Here is a 19,252-nt window from a genome sequence, read left to right as displayed (position 1 = left end):
TACTCAATGGTGGGTTGTGTTTTGTTTTTTCCCAAGAGCAAACAATGGAAATTGCAGGTCATAGCAGTGGAAGAACATTCTTGGCTTCATGGCTTACGTGATAGGATAATTACTTCAACACTGTGCTCATATTTGCCCCCCCAGCAAGGAGGGGATTGATATTGTGTTAGCTGGTAGTGAGTAAGCAATATTTGAGAGAGTAAGATCGCTTGGCTGCTTTGTATGAGGGTCATACCCAACTGGAATGACTCTTAAAGGAACATTGAGGTTATAGTTCAAAGGCAAGCAACAAGACGGGGGAAAACTGAAATGGCATCTACATCTGAATAAGAAATGTTAGATCACTCAAAACTGTAATTAACACAGGGCTAAATCCTGAGGGCTCTGACTCACTACTTATGTAGGCAAACACTCACTGAAGTCAATGGGCATTTTCCTGAATAGAGAGTAAAAAAACTAAGTAAGGACCTCAGAAAGCGGACCGCAGGATTATAGCACGAAAAATTGTGTTAGAGGGATTACATAAAGATGGAGGCTCATGAGGAGACCTTAAAGTGGGGTTGGGGGGTGCTCACTTGTATCATTTGTATACCAGTGTAATTCCATGGACTTCAAGAGTTACTTCTGTTTTACACACCAGTATATGTGAAATCAGGGTCTGGTGGTGAGTCATGATATAGCTTTGGGAAGAAAGGGAATAAGTAAATGTTTCTAAATCTAGTCACTCCAGCTTTTACTACAGTATAAGCTTCCTTTCTTTATCATGCTGTAGTGAGGTGGAGTGGCCTCCCTCCAAGGCTGACCAGGAGGAACCACTCCCTGCCACCAGGTGGGCAGAGTGAGGCCAGGCCTGCTCCCCTGCACCGGAAGCAGAGAGCAGGGTAGCAAGCATAAGAAGCAGGGCCTCCAGCTTAGTTGGGCTGGAGCCAGTGAAAGAGGCAGACACCCCTGCCTTGCTGCCATCCACCAAATACCCCGAGGAGCTGCTTGGATTGTCGGCCACCGAGGACCCGCGAACAATGTAGCCCTACGAACAGACTGGGGTAGGAAGTAGCCCAGGGAAACCAGATATTAGTCCGATTGTGGTACTGGTAGCTGAGTCAGTATGGTGTGATGGGATCCCCACTAACCCAGTGGCGGGATCACTTGCCACTGCTAGAGTCCTGGAAAGGGACCCGATGGAGTAGGTTGAGCTGTAGTCCCCCTACACCCTGCTGCCGACCCCACCTCTGGAGGCAGCCTACCCAACGGAGGCTGAAAGGCCTGTGTTTGTTTGTGGTCTGCCCAAACCAGGAAGCTGGGCTAAAGACAACTAACTGCTCTGCCCTGCCCAGAGAGCCAGAGCCTGGTTGTGTGTGCTGTCTGCCCCAGCTAGGGAGTCTGGGCTAAAGACTGCTAACTGCGCTGCCCCCCACAGAACTAGCGCCTGATGGAGGTTGCTGTCTGCCCAAGCAAGGGAGCTTGGGTGACAGATTGCTGGTTTCCCACCTCTGCCCCAAGGGGTCAGGGCCCTAGACCATTAACTGTTACTATACCTTGCTAATCCCCTGCCAATTGATTATTGAAAACTAGGTGACATAGTGAGACGGAGTGGCCTCCCTCAAAGGCTGACTGGGAGGAATCACTCAAAGCCACTACACATGCGTTCAGGTTCGGGCAGAGCAAACTGGTCTCTCGCAGACCTGAGCTAGGCGACTGCTTCATGTCTATAGTCTACTGCCTCCTAACCTTTACCACCAAGTATCTGATGATTTTTTGGAATCTTGCTGGATTGTGCCTGTCATAAATATAAAGGGAAGGATAAATCCTTTTAAAATCCCTCCTGGTCAGAGGAAAAATCCTCTCACCTGTAAAGGTTTAAGAAGCTAAAAGTAACCTCGCTGGCACCTGACCAAAATGACCAATGAGGAGACAAGATACTTTCAAAAGCTGGGAGGAGGGAGAGAAACAAAGGGTCTGCGTCTGTCAGTATGCTGCTTTTGCCAGGGATAGACCAGGAATGGAGTCTTAGAACTTTTAGTAAGTAATCTAGCTAGGTATGTGTTAGATTATGATTTCCTTAAATGGCTGAGAAAAGAACTGTGCTGAATAGAATGACTATTTCTGTCTGTGTGTCTTTTTTTGTAACTTAAGGTTTTGCCTAGAGGGATTCTCTGTTTTGTATCTAATTACCCTGTAAGGTATCTACCATCCTGATTTTACAGGGGTGATTCCTTTACTTCTATTTCTATTAAAAGTCTTCTTGTAAGAAAACTGAATGCTTTTTCATTGTTCTCAGATCCAAGGGTTTGGGTCTGTGGTCACCTATGCAAATTGGTGAGGGTTTTTACCAAACCTTTCCCAGGAAGTGGGGTGCAAGGTTGGGAGGATTTTGGGGGGAAAGACGTGTCCAAACTACGTTTCCCAGTAAACCCAGTTAGAGTTTGGTGGCGGCAGTGGATATTCCAAGGACAAAGGATAAAATTAATTTGTACCTTGGGGAAGTTTTAACCTAAGCTGGTAAAAGTAAGCTTAGGAGGTTTTCATGCAGGTCCCCATATCTGTACCCTAGAGTTCAGAGTGGGGGAGGAAACTTGACAGTGCCAAAGCAGGAGCAGGTCAAACTCTCTTGGCCAGATTCTGATGTCATTTACACCACTCTTAGTGAGTGGTCAGTTCCGTAGCTAGTGTAAATTGGGTAATGAATCTGTGCCAGTATATACCAGTTGAGGATCTGGGCCTGGAATACTTGCACTAGAACCAAAACCAGTGTGATAAATGATAACCGGTTTCTCTCAATCTTCCTGTCCTCTTATCTCCAAATTCCTCTGCTCTCACACAGGCCTTTTCTCTCAAAGAATTTACTGAAATTCGTGAACACAAAACCAACAGCTGCTATTCTCCTTTGTTTTTCTCTTTTAATACACTAGAATCATAGAATATCAGGGTTGGAAGGGACCTCAGGAGGTCATCTAGTCCAACCCCCTGCTCAAAGCAGGACCAATCCCCAATTAAATCATCCCAGCCAGGGCTTTGTCAAGCCTGACCTTAAAAACTTCTAAGAAAGGAGATTCTACCACCTCCCTAGGTAACGCATTCCAGTTTTCATCACCCTCCTAGTGAAAAAGTTTTTCCTAATATCTAACCTAAACCTCCCCCACTGCAACTTGAGACCATTACTCCTTGTCCTGTCCTCTTCTACCACTGAGAATAGTCTAGAACCATCCTCTCTGGAACCACCTCTCAGGTAGTTGAAAGCAGCTATCAAATCCTCCACATTCTTCTCTTCTGCAGACTAAACAATCCCAGTTCCCTCAGCCTCTCCTCATAAGTCATGTGTTCCAGACCCCTAATCATTTTTGTTGCCCTTCGCTGGACTCTCTCCAATTTATCCACATCCTTCTTGTAGTGTGGGGCCCAAAACTGGACACAGTACTCCAGATGAGGCCTCACCAATGTCGAATAGAGGGGGACGATCACGTCCCTCGATCTGCTCGCCGTCCTAAGTGCAGGACCCTGCACTTATCCTTATTGAACCTCATCAGATTTCTTTTGGCCCAACCCTCCAATTTGTCTAGGTCCCTCTGTATCCTATCCCTGCCCTCCAGCGTATCTACCACTCCTCCCAGTTTAGTATCATCCGCAAATTTGCTGAGAGTGCAATCCACACCATCCTCCAGATCATTTATGAAGATATTGAACAAAACCGGTCCCAGGACCGACCCCTGGGTCACTCCTCTTGACACCGGCTGCCAACTAGACATGGAGCCATTGATCACTACCCGTTGAGCCTGACAATCTAGCCAACTTTCTACCCACCTTATAGTGCATTCATCCAGCCCATACTTTAACTTGCTGACAAGAATACTGGGGGAGACCGTGTCAAAAGCTTTGCTAAAGTCAAGAAACAATGCATCCACTGCTTTCCCTTCATCCACAGAACCAGTAATCTCATCATAGAAGGCGATTAGATTAGTCAGGCATGATCTTCCCTTGGTGAATCCATGCTGACTGTTCCTGATCACTTTCCTCTCATGTAAGTGCTTCAGGATTGATTCCTTGAGGACCTGCTCCGTGATTTTTCTGGTGACTGAGGTGAGGCTGACTGGCCTGTAGTTCCCAGGATCCTCCTCCTTCCCTTTTTTAAAGATTGGCACTACATTAGCTTTTTTCCAGTCATCTGGGACTTCCCCCATTCGCCACGAGTTTTCAAAGATAATGGCCAATCGCTCTGCAATCACAGCCGCCAATTCCTTTAGCACTCTCGGATGCAACTCGTCCGGCCCCATGGACTTGTGCATGTCCAGCTTTTCTAAATAGTCCCTAACCACCTCTTTCTCCACAGAGGGCTGGCCATCTACTCCCCATGTTGTGATGCCCAGCGCAGCAGTCTGGGAGCTGTCCTTGTTAGTGAAGACAGAGGCAAAAAAAGCATTGAGTACATTAGCTTTTTCCACATCCTCTGTCACTAGGTTGCCTCCCTCATTCAGTAAGGGGCCCACACTTTCCTTGGCTTTCTTCTTGTTGCCAACATACCTGAAGAAACCCTTCTTGTGACTCTTGACATCTCTTGCTAGCTGCAGCTCCAGGTGCGATTTGGCCCTCCTGATTTCATTCTGCCATGTATGAGAGCTGTTTATCTTCATTCTTCCGAGGAGATCATTTATCTTGTGCCTGAAAATCACTAACTCTGTGTATATGGTCTGAACTAAAGGTAAACCATGGAATACCTTATGCTTCATATTTTAATGATCAGTTCATAATTAAGGGTTCTCGTAGTGGCAAAAATAATTCCCTGAAGGCAGAGCCTCTGCAGGGTTTCCAATACTTGGAAGAAAAGATGGATACTACATCATCGATAGTCTCTGCAGAATGGAAAATTCCAGCTTTGCCGTAACTCCCTGACTTCTAGAGAGCAAGTAGCTATACCCATTATATCCAGCTGCACCAGAAAGGTAGCCTGTACAGTATAGGAACAGCAGGACGCTGCTCTCCATGAGTATGTAAGGGCTTTCAAACTCTAATGGAGAATACCATTGCAGTAATCAACCTTATAGGGAAGCACTTGTAGCAATCCTGTCTCAGAAGTGTTTGCTCCTGGCAGAGGAGCAGCCCTCTGCACAGGACAGAACTGGGGCAGGTGCTTTAGTAATACACAAAGACACTGCGTGTTTCGTACATTGTTGCTTGAGCATTTTCTGCCAGGATATTTAAAAGCATTGTGTATCTGAAAGAAAAGGATGCTGCATAAGGTATCTTTAAAGCCCCCACCATTCCTCCCTATCCCCACAGTCAAACCCATTGTCTAGGCCCTGATTGTTTCTCTTCTCAGCTATTATAAGGTCTGGGCCTAAATGACTCTCACATCTCCTCCTTTTCATGGAGTTCAAAATGCAGCTGTAAAAATCATCTTTCTGGGTCTCTCCTCTGACCATGTCCAACTCCCTTCACTGGCTTTTCTTCATCACACATCACACTTCACCTCCATGGCTTAGCTTGCAAGGCCCCATACAACTTACTGCTTGCTCACCTCTCTGCTCCCATCTTCATCTTTCACTCTCACTTCACTCTCTTCTATCCAGCCCAGGGCCTCTTCCTATCTTTCTCCCACTCTGGACGTTGTGCATTTATGCTTTTATCCAGACTAGCATTGGTCAGGAGATTTCCCTTGGAATGATTTTCCAATAGAAAATGCAGTTTCTGGTAAATAGAAATTTTGGATTTTTCCCTACGAATGTTTGATTTTTCCTTTGGGGAAAATCAGAATGAAATAGTTTGCGTCAGTTTGACCTGAATTGGAATATTTCATTTTTTTTGAAGCAACCCAGAACATTTTATTTAAAATTAGTTCAACATCATATTAAGATGCAGTTTCCTATCAGCACATTGTGAATCAGAACTACAACTCCTATAAGACATTCTCTCCTATGGGCTGGACTCCCTGAAGTCACATAAGGGAATGTGGATTTGCCTTGGACTGAGCTGTGAGATCATTCCTGGGAGTTACATGATGTAGTGCATTATGGGACATGTAGCCTGGCCCAGAGCAAAGAATGGGAATAGTGCTTGGGGTATGCTACCGACCCCCAGGATCCCATTTGGATATGGATAGAGACTTCTCTAATATTTTAAATGAAATAAATACTACTGGGAATTGTGTGATTATAGGAAACTTTAATTTCTCAGATATAGCCTGGAGGACAAGTGCTACAAATAATGGTAAGGCTCAGATATTCCTGGATGTGATAGCTGACTGATTTCTTCATCAAATAGTCACCAAACCAACACAAAGTGATGCCATTTTAGATTTGGTGAATAGTGAGGACCTCATAGGAGAACTGGTTGTGGGGGACAGACTTGGTTCGAGTGATCATGAGCTAATTCAGTTTAAAATGTAAGGATAAACAAAAATAGCTCTGGAACTCGAGTCCCTGACTTCAAAACTTTAAAAAATTAATGCAATTAGTTAGGCAAGTGGACTGGACTGAGGAACTCAAGAATCTGAATGTGGAGGAGGCTTGGAATTATTTTGAATCCAAGTTGCAGGAGGTACCTGAAGCCTTCATCACAAAGAAGGGGGAGAAATTTGTAGGGAAGGGTTGCAGACCAGACTGGATGAGCAAGCATCTTGAACAGGTTATTAACCAAAAGAAACAGAAGATGAATCAGCAGGGAAAGTTACCTCTTGGAGATCAGAAAGTGTGGGGAAAAAGTGAGAACTGCCAAAAGCCAAGCAGAGTTGGATCTTGCGAAGGAAATTAAAACCAATAGTGAGAGGTTCTATAACCATACATAAATAAGGGAAGAAGAAGTGGGACCACTAAGTACTGAGGATGGGGAAGAGATTTGGCCCAACATCTAAATGAATACTTTGCCTCAGTTTTTAATAAGAGCAATGAGGAGCTTAGGGGTTGTTTCATGGTGGCTAATGGAAATAAGGATATGGAAGTAGAAATTACCACATGCAAGGTGGAAGGCAAACTCAAATAGCTTAATGGGACTAAATTGGGCGGCCTGGATAATTGCCATCCAAGATTATTAAAGAAACTGGCACATGAACTTGGAAGCCTAATAGCAAAGATTTTAATGACTCTGTTAACTCAGGGGTCATACATATGACCGGAGAACTGCTAATATAGTACCTATTTTTAAAAAAGAAATAAAGTGATCTGGGAAATTACTGACCTTTGATCTAGTTTGATCTTGTAATGAATTTTGAAAGAGAAAGTAGCTAAGGACATAGGGGAAACTGGGATAAAATATAACATGGTTTTACAAGAGGTAGATTGTGCCAGATCAACCTGAACTTTCTTTGAGAAGATAACTTTTTTTTTTTTTAAGACAAAAGGAAATGCAGTCAATCTAATCTACCTAGCTTTCAGTAAGGCACTTGATCCAATTCCACATGAGAAGAGGACATTACAATGGGTAATACTGAAAGGAGAACGGTCAGGCTGCAAGGAGGTTACTAGTGGAGTTCCTCAGGGATCAGTTTTGGGAGCAATCTTATTTAACTTTTTAATTAATGATCTTGGCACAAAAAGGGGTGTGTGCTAATAAAATCTGTGGATGACACAAAGTTGGGAGGTACTCCCAATAGGGAGGAAGACCAGCATATCCTACAAAAAGATCTGGACAAGCTTGTAAACTAGAATAATAGAAACTGGATGAAATTTAATAGTGCAAAGTGAAAGATCATGCATTTAGGAACCACCACCAACAACAAACTGGAGACTTATCAATTGGAAGCAATAGAGGAAGAGAGAGACCTGGGTGTACTGGCTGATCAAAGGACTATGAGCCACCAATGTGACGTGGCAGTGAAAAAGGCTAATACAATCCTAAGTTGCATCAGGCAAAGTATTTCCAGTAGAGATAAGGAAGTGGTAGTACCATTATACAAGGCACTGGTGAGACCTCATATGGACTACTGCGGGCAACTCTAGCCTCCCATGTTTAAGAGAGATTAATTCAAACTGGAACATATGCACAGAAGGGCTACTAGGATGATCAGAGGAATGGAAAATTCTCCTTTAGAGAGGAAACTCAAAGAGCTTGGCTTGTTTAGCCAGTGGTTCTCAAACTGTGGATTGGGAACCCAAAACCCATTTACACCAGCTTGTCAACCATAAGCAGCCAGTTCTGAATGAGCATTTTTACAGCAACTCTTGAAACTCATGGAAAAACAAAATTCTCTCAAGGAGATTCGTAAAGGTATCACATCACTGTGTCCCCACTATCTTTCCACATTTCCATCAAATATATAGAACCTTCTGCATTAGAGTTAGGATTTAATAAATGTTGCTTTTTCATTCATAAGCCCATTTCCAAGGGAATGGATTGGACAACTTACTGCCATTAAGTCTTTTTTCCTACCCTATTTGGAACATTCACCATAATTTTTATTTTAAACTGTATTTGTCATTTTTTTATTTGTGGCACCTTAGAGACTAACCAATTTATTTGAGCATGAGCTTTCGTGAGCTACAGCTCACTTCATCGGATGCTCACGAAAGCTCATGCTCAAATAAATTGGTTAGTCTCTAAGGTGCCACAAGTACTCCTTTTCTTTTTGCGAAGACAGACTAACACGGCTGTTACTCTGAAACCTGTCATTTTTTATTGTGTACTTGATATCTTTTACAGATGTACTTGATTTTTTTATTAGAATAAATTGATATTTAAAAAAACTTCCGGTTGTTGACAGTGCTTGCTCAGAGATGAACCATACTTTTTTTTTTCTGGTAATATCATGGCACATTCTCACAGTTCCTACTATGATCAACCCCAGCTCTCACTTCTCGCGCGCGCGCGCTACCCTGTTGTGAAACTGACTAGAAACAGAAAGCATAATAATGATAGGGACAGCACAGCTGAGGAACCATGTGGGTTGGGGGCACTTAATATGAACAAATATTTACTGTGAATTCTGCTTTTTAGGGGGAGTTGTTGCAGACAAATATTATTTAAAATCTAACAGAAGCCCAAATTTGCTCCTTTTGTAAGACAGGATTTCCACTGTAGAATGTTGGATGCTTCTTTTGCCATAGGGAATATTTTCATAACATGTCAGACTTCAAAGCTGCTAAATGTCTTATTTCACCTTCATTTTAAACCTCTGAAATTCCCTTTTGTGGAATGATGAAGCACCCAGTAACATTGGGAACACAATTGTAATTGTGCCCCTTAATGTCAAGCTAAACGTTATGAATTCAGTTAAATATAAAACCAAAATATTATGGAGGATAGACACAAAGGTTATTTAAACTTAAAGTTCACATAAAATATGCATGGACTGATTTAAATATTTATAATCCTGCCGCCATAGAAATAGAGGTTATGAATTCTTTATAGCATCTGGGCCATTGTGTGGGCCATCTAGTTATAATATCCATAACCGTAGCCTTTTCACTATAGGCATGAAATTCTGAACTTAATTACACCAGTATAAATCAGGAGTAACTCCTATAAAATCAGGGAGTTAAACCAAAGTAAAACTTGTGTGCAAGTCCAAAATTAGGCAGAGTATCCCATCCGGAATGGCTACACTTAGTTGCACTTGGGCCGCATCCTCATCTGCACCAGAGCTCATTCAGCACAGCTGAGGAGGTGGTTTTAAGACACCCCTGCAGTCCTCTGATCCCTAGGCCAGCTGAGGTCAGCTTGGCCCCAAGCATAACTCAGAACACCAGCTTGTAGAGACCCCATGGGTTCTGTCTAAACCCCATCATGCTTCCAGGACACCACATGTAGCAATGAGGGGGTGGCACAATACTATGACAACTAGTTCTATGCCACCTCAGGATTCTCCCATGTCAAGGGCATCCCCAGCTGCCTATTAAGGGCATCTTTAATGTCCCTTTGCACTGTGCTGAAACCCCATGATTCTTATTCATGAAAATAGAAGCTGCAGGTATTTTAGAGCCTTTGGAAACCAGGCTACTTTTATTTAGGGGCCTAAATATAGACCCCCCCCAACTTTAGGCACCCAAGTTTTAAAATGTCAACCAATATCATTAGTAAAAATGTTCAATAGTAATGTTTTGCTAGAAGCTAATTCTCACTCATGTCATTCTGCTGCTCTTGTAAATGTCAGGCTAACAGCACTCCGATCATGGGATGGCTTACTCAAGAGCCCATACTTTATAAGGCTAAAACAAAGCCCGTGATGTAACAGGCTAGGTGACATGTTAATAAGAAATGTATTGCTGTATGGTCTCCATAGGAGAAAAAGATTTCTGTCCTAATTCTCCTTTGACAACCTATTATACTCCGACCTCAAGTGGCTTGGAAACAGCTGAGAGAGTTCACTTTTTAAAGCAGTTCTCAAAGGCTTTTCTTACAATGCCCATAACATGGAGAGATGTCAAAAACATTCAATTACTTGTCTTGAAGGGTTATGATGTGAATTTTTAATTGGGCAAACCTCACTCCCACTCTCTGTCAGTATGACAGAAGCACTGTACCCAGCCTTGGGCTAATTACTCTGTCTGTCACACAAACTAAGGGAAAATCTTTAACTGGTGTAAATTGTCATACCTATATTGAATTTCAGGGAAGGCAATGGAGCAAGGTCAATTTACACCAGCTGAAGATCTGGCCCAATATAGTTTAGGATAAGAGGATGAGATCATTCTTTACTTTATACAACATGGCATCAGCATTACTCTCCAATATTTAACAGCTCAGTTGTCTTTTCACTGAATTTCCTTGCCACTCAATATTGAAAGTTTATAGATGATTACAGTGGGTTGGGGGAGAGGGGAACAAGGGAGGGGATTTCCACTTCTGGAGCAAATCAGGTGAATTCAGAGTCTGACTGTCTTTAGGAACAATGCTAAACCTACCTCTTCTAAAAGGTCTTTCCACCATAAGAATGACACTCCCTTCTACCCCATAAATCCCAATCAAGCATACAACAAAGGAAATTAACAAACCTGTTTTAAAAAAGAAGCAGCACAATTTACCCTGAAAAAGGAGACATGCCAGAGACTCCACGAAATCCAGTGGAAACTATTGCTGTCAATTTTAGGTAGGAGGTGCTCACGTGCTATGCTGATGGGCAGTAGAATAAAACACTAGATGTCAGGCTATGTATCCTGGTGAGTCATAGATGCTTTGGATGAATAAAGAGCCTCCCTACTCTGCAAATGTCACAAAACTCTGAGGTCCTGTTTGCGAGAACTCTCACGTCTCTCAAACAGGTGACTACAGGTCTTGTGTGAGCTTGGTGATGTGAGGGATCCAGTCCCAGCACTGTGATTTAATCTCATTTTTAGATCTAGGTCTGGTGTTAGATCCAGCTGAAACCAAATCTTTGATACCTGCTTCAAATTACAGCTCACTCAAGCAAAAACAATTCTCTGCATAAGTAACATGTTTGCCCCAGATGATGACATTTTAAAATGGCTTTTTGTTGGCTCAATTATGATTAGTGTGGATCAGGATATTACTGTGCCCCATCCTATATTTCCAGCTAATTCATACTGAATCTAGGACCAGCTATATAGACTGTCCTTGCCTTGATTGTATGGATAGCATTTTCTGTGGAAGCACTGCAATATTTGAAACACAATGGCTTATTTCAATTTATTCCTCATGTTTTTAGGCTCTTGTATTAGGTAGATCAAGTTTGTGTTGGTGTTTTAGAGGGTGATCTTGTCAGACAGGGACCACGACCTTTCCTGTTTGTCCCTCCTGCCCTCTGCTCCCCTCTTGTTCCTTTCTCCATCACTGCTGGAAAGTCCTCTTCTCTCTGTTACTCATGTCAATGTCACTTTCATCTCCTCCTTTCCTCTCCCTTATTGAGCCTGTCACTTAGTATTGTTTTTCCTCTACATCTGATGAAGTGAGCTGTAGCTCACGAAAGCTTATGCTCAAATAAATTGGTTAGTCTCTAAGGTGCCACAAATACTCCTTTTCTTTTTTCCTCTATAGCATTTCTAAATGCCACCCTTTCCTCTCCATCCCTATAAACAAATCCCTTATCTTACGCTGACCTATTTTCTCTCTCTCTCTGGCTTCCCAGCTTGTTCCCTGCAGTCCATCAAAGATGTCACTGCCAAAATCATCTTCCTCACCTTCTGCTTGGACAATGTCACTCTCCTGCTGACCTTACTGGCTGCTGCTTACATTCCACATCAAGAGCAGCCAGTTTGAAGGCGCTGCACAGCTCCGCTGTAGCCTACTATTCTGGTTCCATTTTCCCTAGCTCTCACGTCTCCCCTGCTCCCCCATGCTTCCTTTCTTCTGACCATGTTCCCTTTTTAACACTTCCACTTGGTCCCTTTTCACATTCTTATGCTTGCGCCTGCTCTCATGTTGCTCCTCACTCCTGGGACCCCCTCCTTTTCCAGATGAATCGAGAATCCTCTCTGCATTTCAAATACAGTCTTAAAACACACTGCTCCAAAGCCTGACAATATTCATTTACCAGTTCAAGGTGGAAGGTCCCTTGAAATATGTGTTAACTACTTACGCTAAACAATCTTCCACCTTGTATTTAGCTGTGACGCTCTGCATGTTTCCCAGACCTGAAGAAGAGCTCTGTGGAAGCTCAAAAGCTTGTCTCTTGCACCAACAGAAGTTGGTCCAATAAAAGATACTACCTCAACCACCTTGTGTCTCTATTCAAAGCATAAGCTTTTTAGAGACCGAGTCATCTTTCATGTTTTGCCCACACTATTACTGCTGGATAAATGATATGTTAAAGGTAGTAATAACATATGCTATTCTCTTGGCTCTAGATGTAAAAAGACACACATATAAAGGTCATCTTTGTGTAGTGTACTTTATTTGTTTCAATTTAAATAAACTTCTGGCTTAGTCACTCATTTGGGATAAGCATATTGTAGTTAAAACACAGGATTTAATAACTGCAATCAAGTCATTAAGTAGATTAATAAGGTGTGAAACTGACCACCCCTGCACTTTACATTCTTTGGCTATTTTCCAAGTGCATTGTCATTCATGGATGCCTCCCTCTTCTACACAGTCCGGGTGAAATCCTGGCTCCATTGAAGTCAGTGGGAACTTTGCTATTGACTTCAGTGGATCCAGAATTTCACCCTTTCTGTGTGCTTGTTGTTCTCTTAAATTGCACTAGAGGATTTTGAAACGGTTTTAAAAATAGCTGGCTGAAAAGAATCCCATGTAAGAATAAATGTATCATCATCTCCCCTATCATTTTTGTGCCAGTGTATCTGTGTAACATCTCTTTAACCATCAAGCCTGGCTTTCCTTGTTCTTTTTAATCACGCTTGGAAATCAAATCTATTTGCAATTTTGCTTTCAGGATTCCCAAATTCATAAAATTTGTAACCACACCTTCCAACATTAAACCACAAGTCAATTGACAAGAATGGCAGTAGTTGTCCTGTCCAATGGATGGAGAAAATGCCAAGGACATGTTGAGATTGTTCAGCAAAGCTATACACTGGATGATTTAGAACAGCTGATAAGAGCTGGTCGATTTTACATTGGAGACCGCCAACTAATCCAAATCAAAACATTGCACAAAGATGGTTCAATTTTATCAAAGTTCTCACAGAACAGAGACCAGGGTCTGATGGAATCCTACGTGGCAGCTCATCAACCTGGCTCCTCAGCAGCCCATCTGGCCCCCAGCTTAGCTGAGGCTTTTAGGCTCCCAGATGCTCTTCAGCCTGCCAGGCCTGAGTCAGGGCTCCATTCCCTTTCACAGGGGACTGAAATCTTTGGGTTTTGTCCCAAATCAGAATGGAACTAGATTCTGAAATTCCAATATCCTCTGTGAAACTGAATTACCCTTCTCCACATTATATCTGTGGTCAGCCATAGAGCTAGACATGACAAGGTTATAAGCTGTGCTTATCTTTCACAGCAAGCTTTCATTAATATGAAACAGAGATGACATCAATGAGCCTATTGTATAGCTAAAGATTACCCAGGACCATGTGATAGGCACAGTGCATTGCATGGTTTTGTATATTCCTTTATTGTGAATTGCATCCCAGTGTAGAGAGCCTGCACAAGGTCTATGCACCACTTAAATCCTGTTTAAACCTACAAAATATAGTTTAAATGAGACTTAAGCAATGCATGAGCCTTGGTGCCTGGCCTCTGCACTGTGATGAATTTCACCCTTAGTATCAAAAGAAAACTGTGATACTGAACTGTCTCACATATTCCATACATAAAAATTGGCATACATTATAATGGCAGTAGTTGTCCTGTCCAATGGATTGAGAAAATACCAGAGACATCCTGTGGTGAAGCAGAGGAACCACCCACCAGCATAGAAGGGGTTAAGGAGAGCATTTGGTTTCAGCTAGCTCCGCCCCATTATACCTACAGCCCATGCCAGGTTTGGAGAGGAGAGAAAAGGAGGGAGCCTGGCTCAGTTCAGGGATGACAGGCGAAGAGGCAGGAGCTAGCTGCCGCCCTACCTGAGGAAAGAATCGCTAGCCTGCTGGCCAAGACAGCCACCAGGGACCCAAGTAGTGTCTTTTTGGCCAAAGGAGATGGAGAATGAGACCTAGGAGCACCTGGCCTGAGAGGAACCTTGGTGACTGAAGCATGGAGACCTTGTGGGGGTTCTGATCCCGCCAAACTTACAGCTGCCCTGCCCCGAGGAATCTGGGACTACATCAAGATGTTATCCAGGGCCCACAAGGAGGCACTACTAAGAGACAAGCCACCACAGGAGCTTGGACTGTAGGGGCCTTGCCTCAACCTAAAGGGGCAATAGTAGGAAGTAGCCCAGGGCATTGAACATAGACTCCCTGCTGGGAGGTCCCCTACTCAGGGGTGACATACACAGGGCCCTGGGCTATGACCTGATGGAGTGGGAGGGAACAGGTCCCCCTACTCCCCCTGCCTTAAAGACTGAGGCACCTCAACCACAGAAGCAGGGGCAGGAAGCCAGGTACTCTAGCCACTAGGCCAACTGGCCCTCCAGGCTCCACCACCACCTCTTGTTACATAGTCCTATAACAAAGACCATGGAATCAATCCCTTATGTGGAATGGAGGGGGGGGAAGTATGCATGGCAAAAAGATGTTTCAAAAAATGTTCCAGAAAGTGGTACACCCTCTCACCTTGATATGCAATGAGAGCCCCACCTATTGTGCATGTGGTTTTAAGAAAGAGGCAATACTGGCTACCTAAGTGCTTCAAAAGCCCCATCAGTGTTACGCTTCTTTGAGCCCCATTGCATAACAAATGGCCTAACCATAGCAATCAGTTTCAATGTAAAAAAAGCATAACACGCAGAGAGTGGCAACTGAGGGCACCAGCAGAAGCAGGTAGACAGAGAGCAGTAATGTCAAAGATGACAGGACAATGAGAACAGCGTCTAAAATACTAAGAGATAAGAGCCCATGACAACAGAGGTAAAGCAGAGGTGAGTTTGAAGAAACAATCATTTTACACTGTACACAGTGTCTGATTGTGCGACAGACACACAGTCCATGTGCAGGATCAGGAAATGCTCTGAAAAGTTGAATTTAATCACATGTTGTAAATGAAGTACATGGTTACCGTAGTTTTGAAACTCTCATACACACTATAGCCATTGTGAACAAACAGCAGCCCTGCCATAGCCCACGGAAGTAGCATCTCTGTTGTTCTCCATGTAATAGGTGAATTTTGCATTTTAACAGCAAGATTCAGAGCCAATTCCCGGGTTACTCATTTCTGTCCTAAATCCAATATTGCAGACTGCAGCTTATTAAAAGGTAGGTAACAGCATCATTCCTCCTCACTGTTTCATTCCTTACCCAGGAAGCTCATGTCTGGCAGGTCCCATTTTTAGACCACTTGCTTTCTATGTAAAATTTATCATCTGCAAGATCAGTAGCTCAGCTGCGCAGTTCCTCCATTCAGTGTGTAAACATTTTGTATGAAAGACAGACCAAAACAATAAAGAGTCTCACATTTTACAGGAAAGGTCCGTGTGTACTTACATAATTTGAGGCAAGATCAGGATGAAGATAATCAATTCCTGCAATAAGACAAAGACAGCACACAAACCATAGGTTAACATTCCAAAAAAAAAGAGACCAAACCAAAACCCCTACAACAAACACTTTATAATAACCATAAAGCGGAATAAGAGTCGATTGCTACTATAGGAAAAACCATAATAAGGAATAATGCTGGTCTCAAAACTTGTTTGGACTGAGAGCCCAATATTCAAATGTGGACTTTTAAATTAGGGTACCAATTCTGCTGTGATCTTAGTTGGGATCTTTTAATCCAGTAAATCAATTCTTAAGTGCCAATTTGCCCCTAAAAGTGTGAAATGAGCCACCAAATTTATGGGACAAGTATCTAAATTGGATAATATATGGTTAGTAATGGTAGTTCTAGTAATATTTTACATTTATATAGTACCTTTCATCTGAAAGGATCCCAATACGCTTTACAAACATATATATCTATATTCTATTATTGAATATATTGACACACAGATTACTTCACCCACCTCTAAGATGCAGCCACCTCTGGTTAAGGAAACATCAAATTTTTAAAGACTCGATCAAAAACCTACTGACTTCAGTGGGCTTTGGATTCAGGCCCTAAAAGCATACAGTTTTAATACACAAAAGTGTAGGAGAGGAAAGGAAACTATCATAGCCATTGGAAATGGCACAGAAAAATTAAGTAGACAGAATATTACCTAAATTAAAAATGGAGAGATCACTGGGGCAAACATGTCTGTTTCCGCAAATAGTGCCAGAGAATTCTTAATGGTGGAACAGATTGATTTGCAAACTTCTGAATATCATTACAGACTGAGCATTCAGCTTACTAAGGTATTTCACAGTGCTTACTGAGCTTAAAACTAGATGTGTGTGATGTTTAAGACATGTGACATTCAGTTAACTGCTTTTGAATTTGGTTACAAATTAGAAAATCCCCCAAAGATTCACTCACATCCATTGATATTTTGAGCAAACTGGGCCTATTTATAGTTTTGCACAAAAACTATGAAAAATTTGTGACTTCTCTGTGATTCTGTCCAGAAACCAAGAGATGCTCATAATGAATAAATTCTGCAAAACAAAACAGTATAGTCCATGGATTTAATCTAGATCTGTGAATTGATTGATTAATTGATTTTTTGGTTCAATGCCTGAACCAGAAGATTGAGAAAATTTTGTTTACATCCAAAACAGCATATTTTATTTTCAGGGGTTTCCCCCCCCCCCGTTTAAAAAAAATCAAAATGAAAAATCATATAAAAAATCAAAATGTCATTCAAAAAATGTCAAAACAAAATTTGACTTTTTTTTTTTCAGATTCCACCTACCCACCCCACCAAAACAATTCAGCAATTTTGATGGAAATGACAAGGGACCATGGGCTCCTGGTAACTTGAGCTGGGTTGGCTGGCCTTCACAGGTCACACACAATGTTTCTGTTCTTTGATTGGATGAGCAATGAGTGAGAAAGTATTAATTATTTTGGTTCTGCTCTACAATGTCAATATTTTAACATGGGAAAATGCTCTTATATCTACTGTGTGCAAGGCAATTGAAATCCCCACTGAAAGCCCACTGAAGTCAATGTGAGTCCTCACGTTCACCTAATGGCCATAAAAGAGCTCTGTGTGTGATTTATAATAATTAGGGGTTACTTAAAGTTGTATAAGGTTTGGCTGTTTACACTTCAATGGCCCAATTATAACACGTATGCTTATGGTGCCTTTCCCCTGCTGCTCTCAAAGTCTTTACAGAATCTGGAGAGCAACATTGGCATTATCATTAATCTAGGTTATACTTTATTTCAAATTTTTAAAAAAATGTTTGCATAAGATTATACTGAGTAAGCTATTTAAACCTCTAAAACTGTCGTACGTATCTTCAAAAATAACTAGAAGTCCAGTGGCACCTTAAAGACTAACAGATTTATTTGGGCATAAGCTTTTGTGGGTAAAAAACCCACTTCTTCAGATGCATGGAGAGAAGGGAGTTACCTTACAAGTGGAGAACCAATGTTGAAGGCTAATTTAGTTAGGGTGGATTGGAATCCTCACTTACCATCATCCATAATTCCTATGGTAACACCTTTCCCTGTATATCCCAGCTCCCAGGCTTCAGCCACATTTAGATCAAGTCCAGGGGTCCCATCTGCTTGACCAGTGTTGATCTAATACATCAATTGAAAAGCAAAAGAGTATTATTATTTCTTCTTCTTTTGTGTGCGTGTGCATGCATGCACGTGTGTGTGTGCACGGATAGTCCATTTTCTACAGTCATTGAGTTTCTGCCTAGTACATACTGCACATATTCTATGTCAGGTATGTCTCATTTACCCTGGAGCACATATTTATATAATATGGAAGATGGAAAAATAAACCCACAACAGCAAGAGAATTCTGAGACAGCATAAGGTTTGACCCCTCTTAGGGCCTGATCTCACAAGGCACCCATGTGTAGAATTCCCAGTGAATTCAGGGTCAGGCCCTTAGATTCCAGTCCAGAGAAGCATGTAAGCAAGTAAGTCAGCGGTGAGCAAACTACGGCCCACGGGCCAGATCCGGCCCCTCAGGGCTTTGGATCCGGCCCGCGGATTTGCCACCCCCATGATGTCATGGGCCCTGCGCCACTCCAGGAAGTGGCCAGCACCACATCCCTGCGGCCCCTGGGGAAGGGGGGGCAGAGGGCTCCGTGTGCTGCTCTTGCCTTTGGATACCTCCCCTGAAGCTCCCATTGGCTGCGAACGGGGAACTGCGGCCAATGGGAGCTTTGGGGGAGGTACCCACAGGTGAGCAGAGCCCCCCGGGGCCGCAGGGACGTGGTGCCAGCCACTTCCTGGAGCGGCGCTGGGCCAGCGCAGGAAGACAGGGAGCCTGCCCTGGCCCCGGTGCATGCCGCTGCCACCCCGGAGCTGCTCCAGGTAAGCTGCACCAGGCTGAAGCCTGCACCCCAACCCCCTGCCCTAAGTCCCCTGCTGCACCTCGATCTCTCCTGCACCCCAACCCCCTGCCCTGAGCCCCCTGCTGCACCTTGTACCCCAACCCCCTCCTGCACTCTGCACCCCTCCCTGTACCACTGCCCTGAGTCCCCTCCCATACTGTGCACTCCCTCCTGCACCCCAAACCCCTTCCCCTGAGCACCCTCATACACCCTGCACCCCTCCTGTGACCCAACCCCTTGCCCTGAGCCCCTTCCTGCATACCACACCTCCTCCCACACTCCCTCCCGCACCCCAACCCCCTGCTCCAGCCCTACATTGACGGCCCTGCAAGCAAATTCCCCACCCCGATGTGTCCCTTGGGCCAAAAATT

At 43.2% G+C, this 19,252-nt stretch overlaps 1 protein-coding gene across 2 annotated transcripts in view; it reads right to left on the bottom strand.

The window, feature by feature from the left end:
• PCSK2 (proprotein convertase subtilisin/kexin type 2) overlaps positions 1-19,252 on the bottom strand; it is a 195,296-nt gene that overhangs the window by 77,236 nt on the left and 98,808 nt on the right. For both annotated transcript variants that reach the window (XM_077812028.1, XM_077812029.1), the window contains 2 exons: positions 18,003-18,111; positions 15,924-15,961 (listed from right to left, as the gene is read on the bottom strand). In XM_077812028.1, the coding sequence (XP_077668154.1) occupies positions 15,924-15,961; positions 18,003-18,111 (147 nt within the window). The remainder of the gene's footprint in view (positions 1-15,923; positions 15,962-18,002; positions 18,112-19,252) is intronic.

Source organism: Eretmochelys imbricata, chromosome 3 (genome assembly GCF_965152235.1).
Source record: "Eretmochelys imbricata isolate rEreImb1 chromosome 3, rEreImb1.hap1, whole genome shotgun sequence".
NCBI lineage: Eukaryota > Metazoa > Chordata > Testudines > Cheloniidae > Eretmochelys > Eretmochelys imbricata.
Note: the sequence above shows the minus strand (reverse complement) of the source record. Positions and strands in the feature narration are given on the sequence as shown.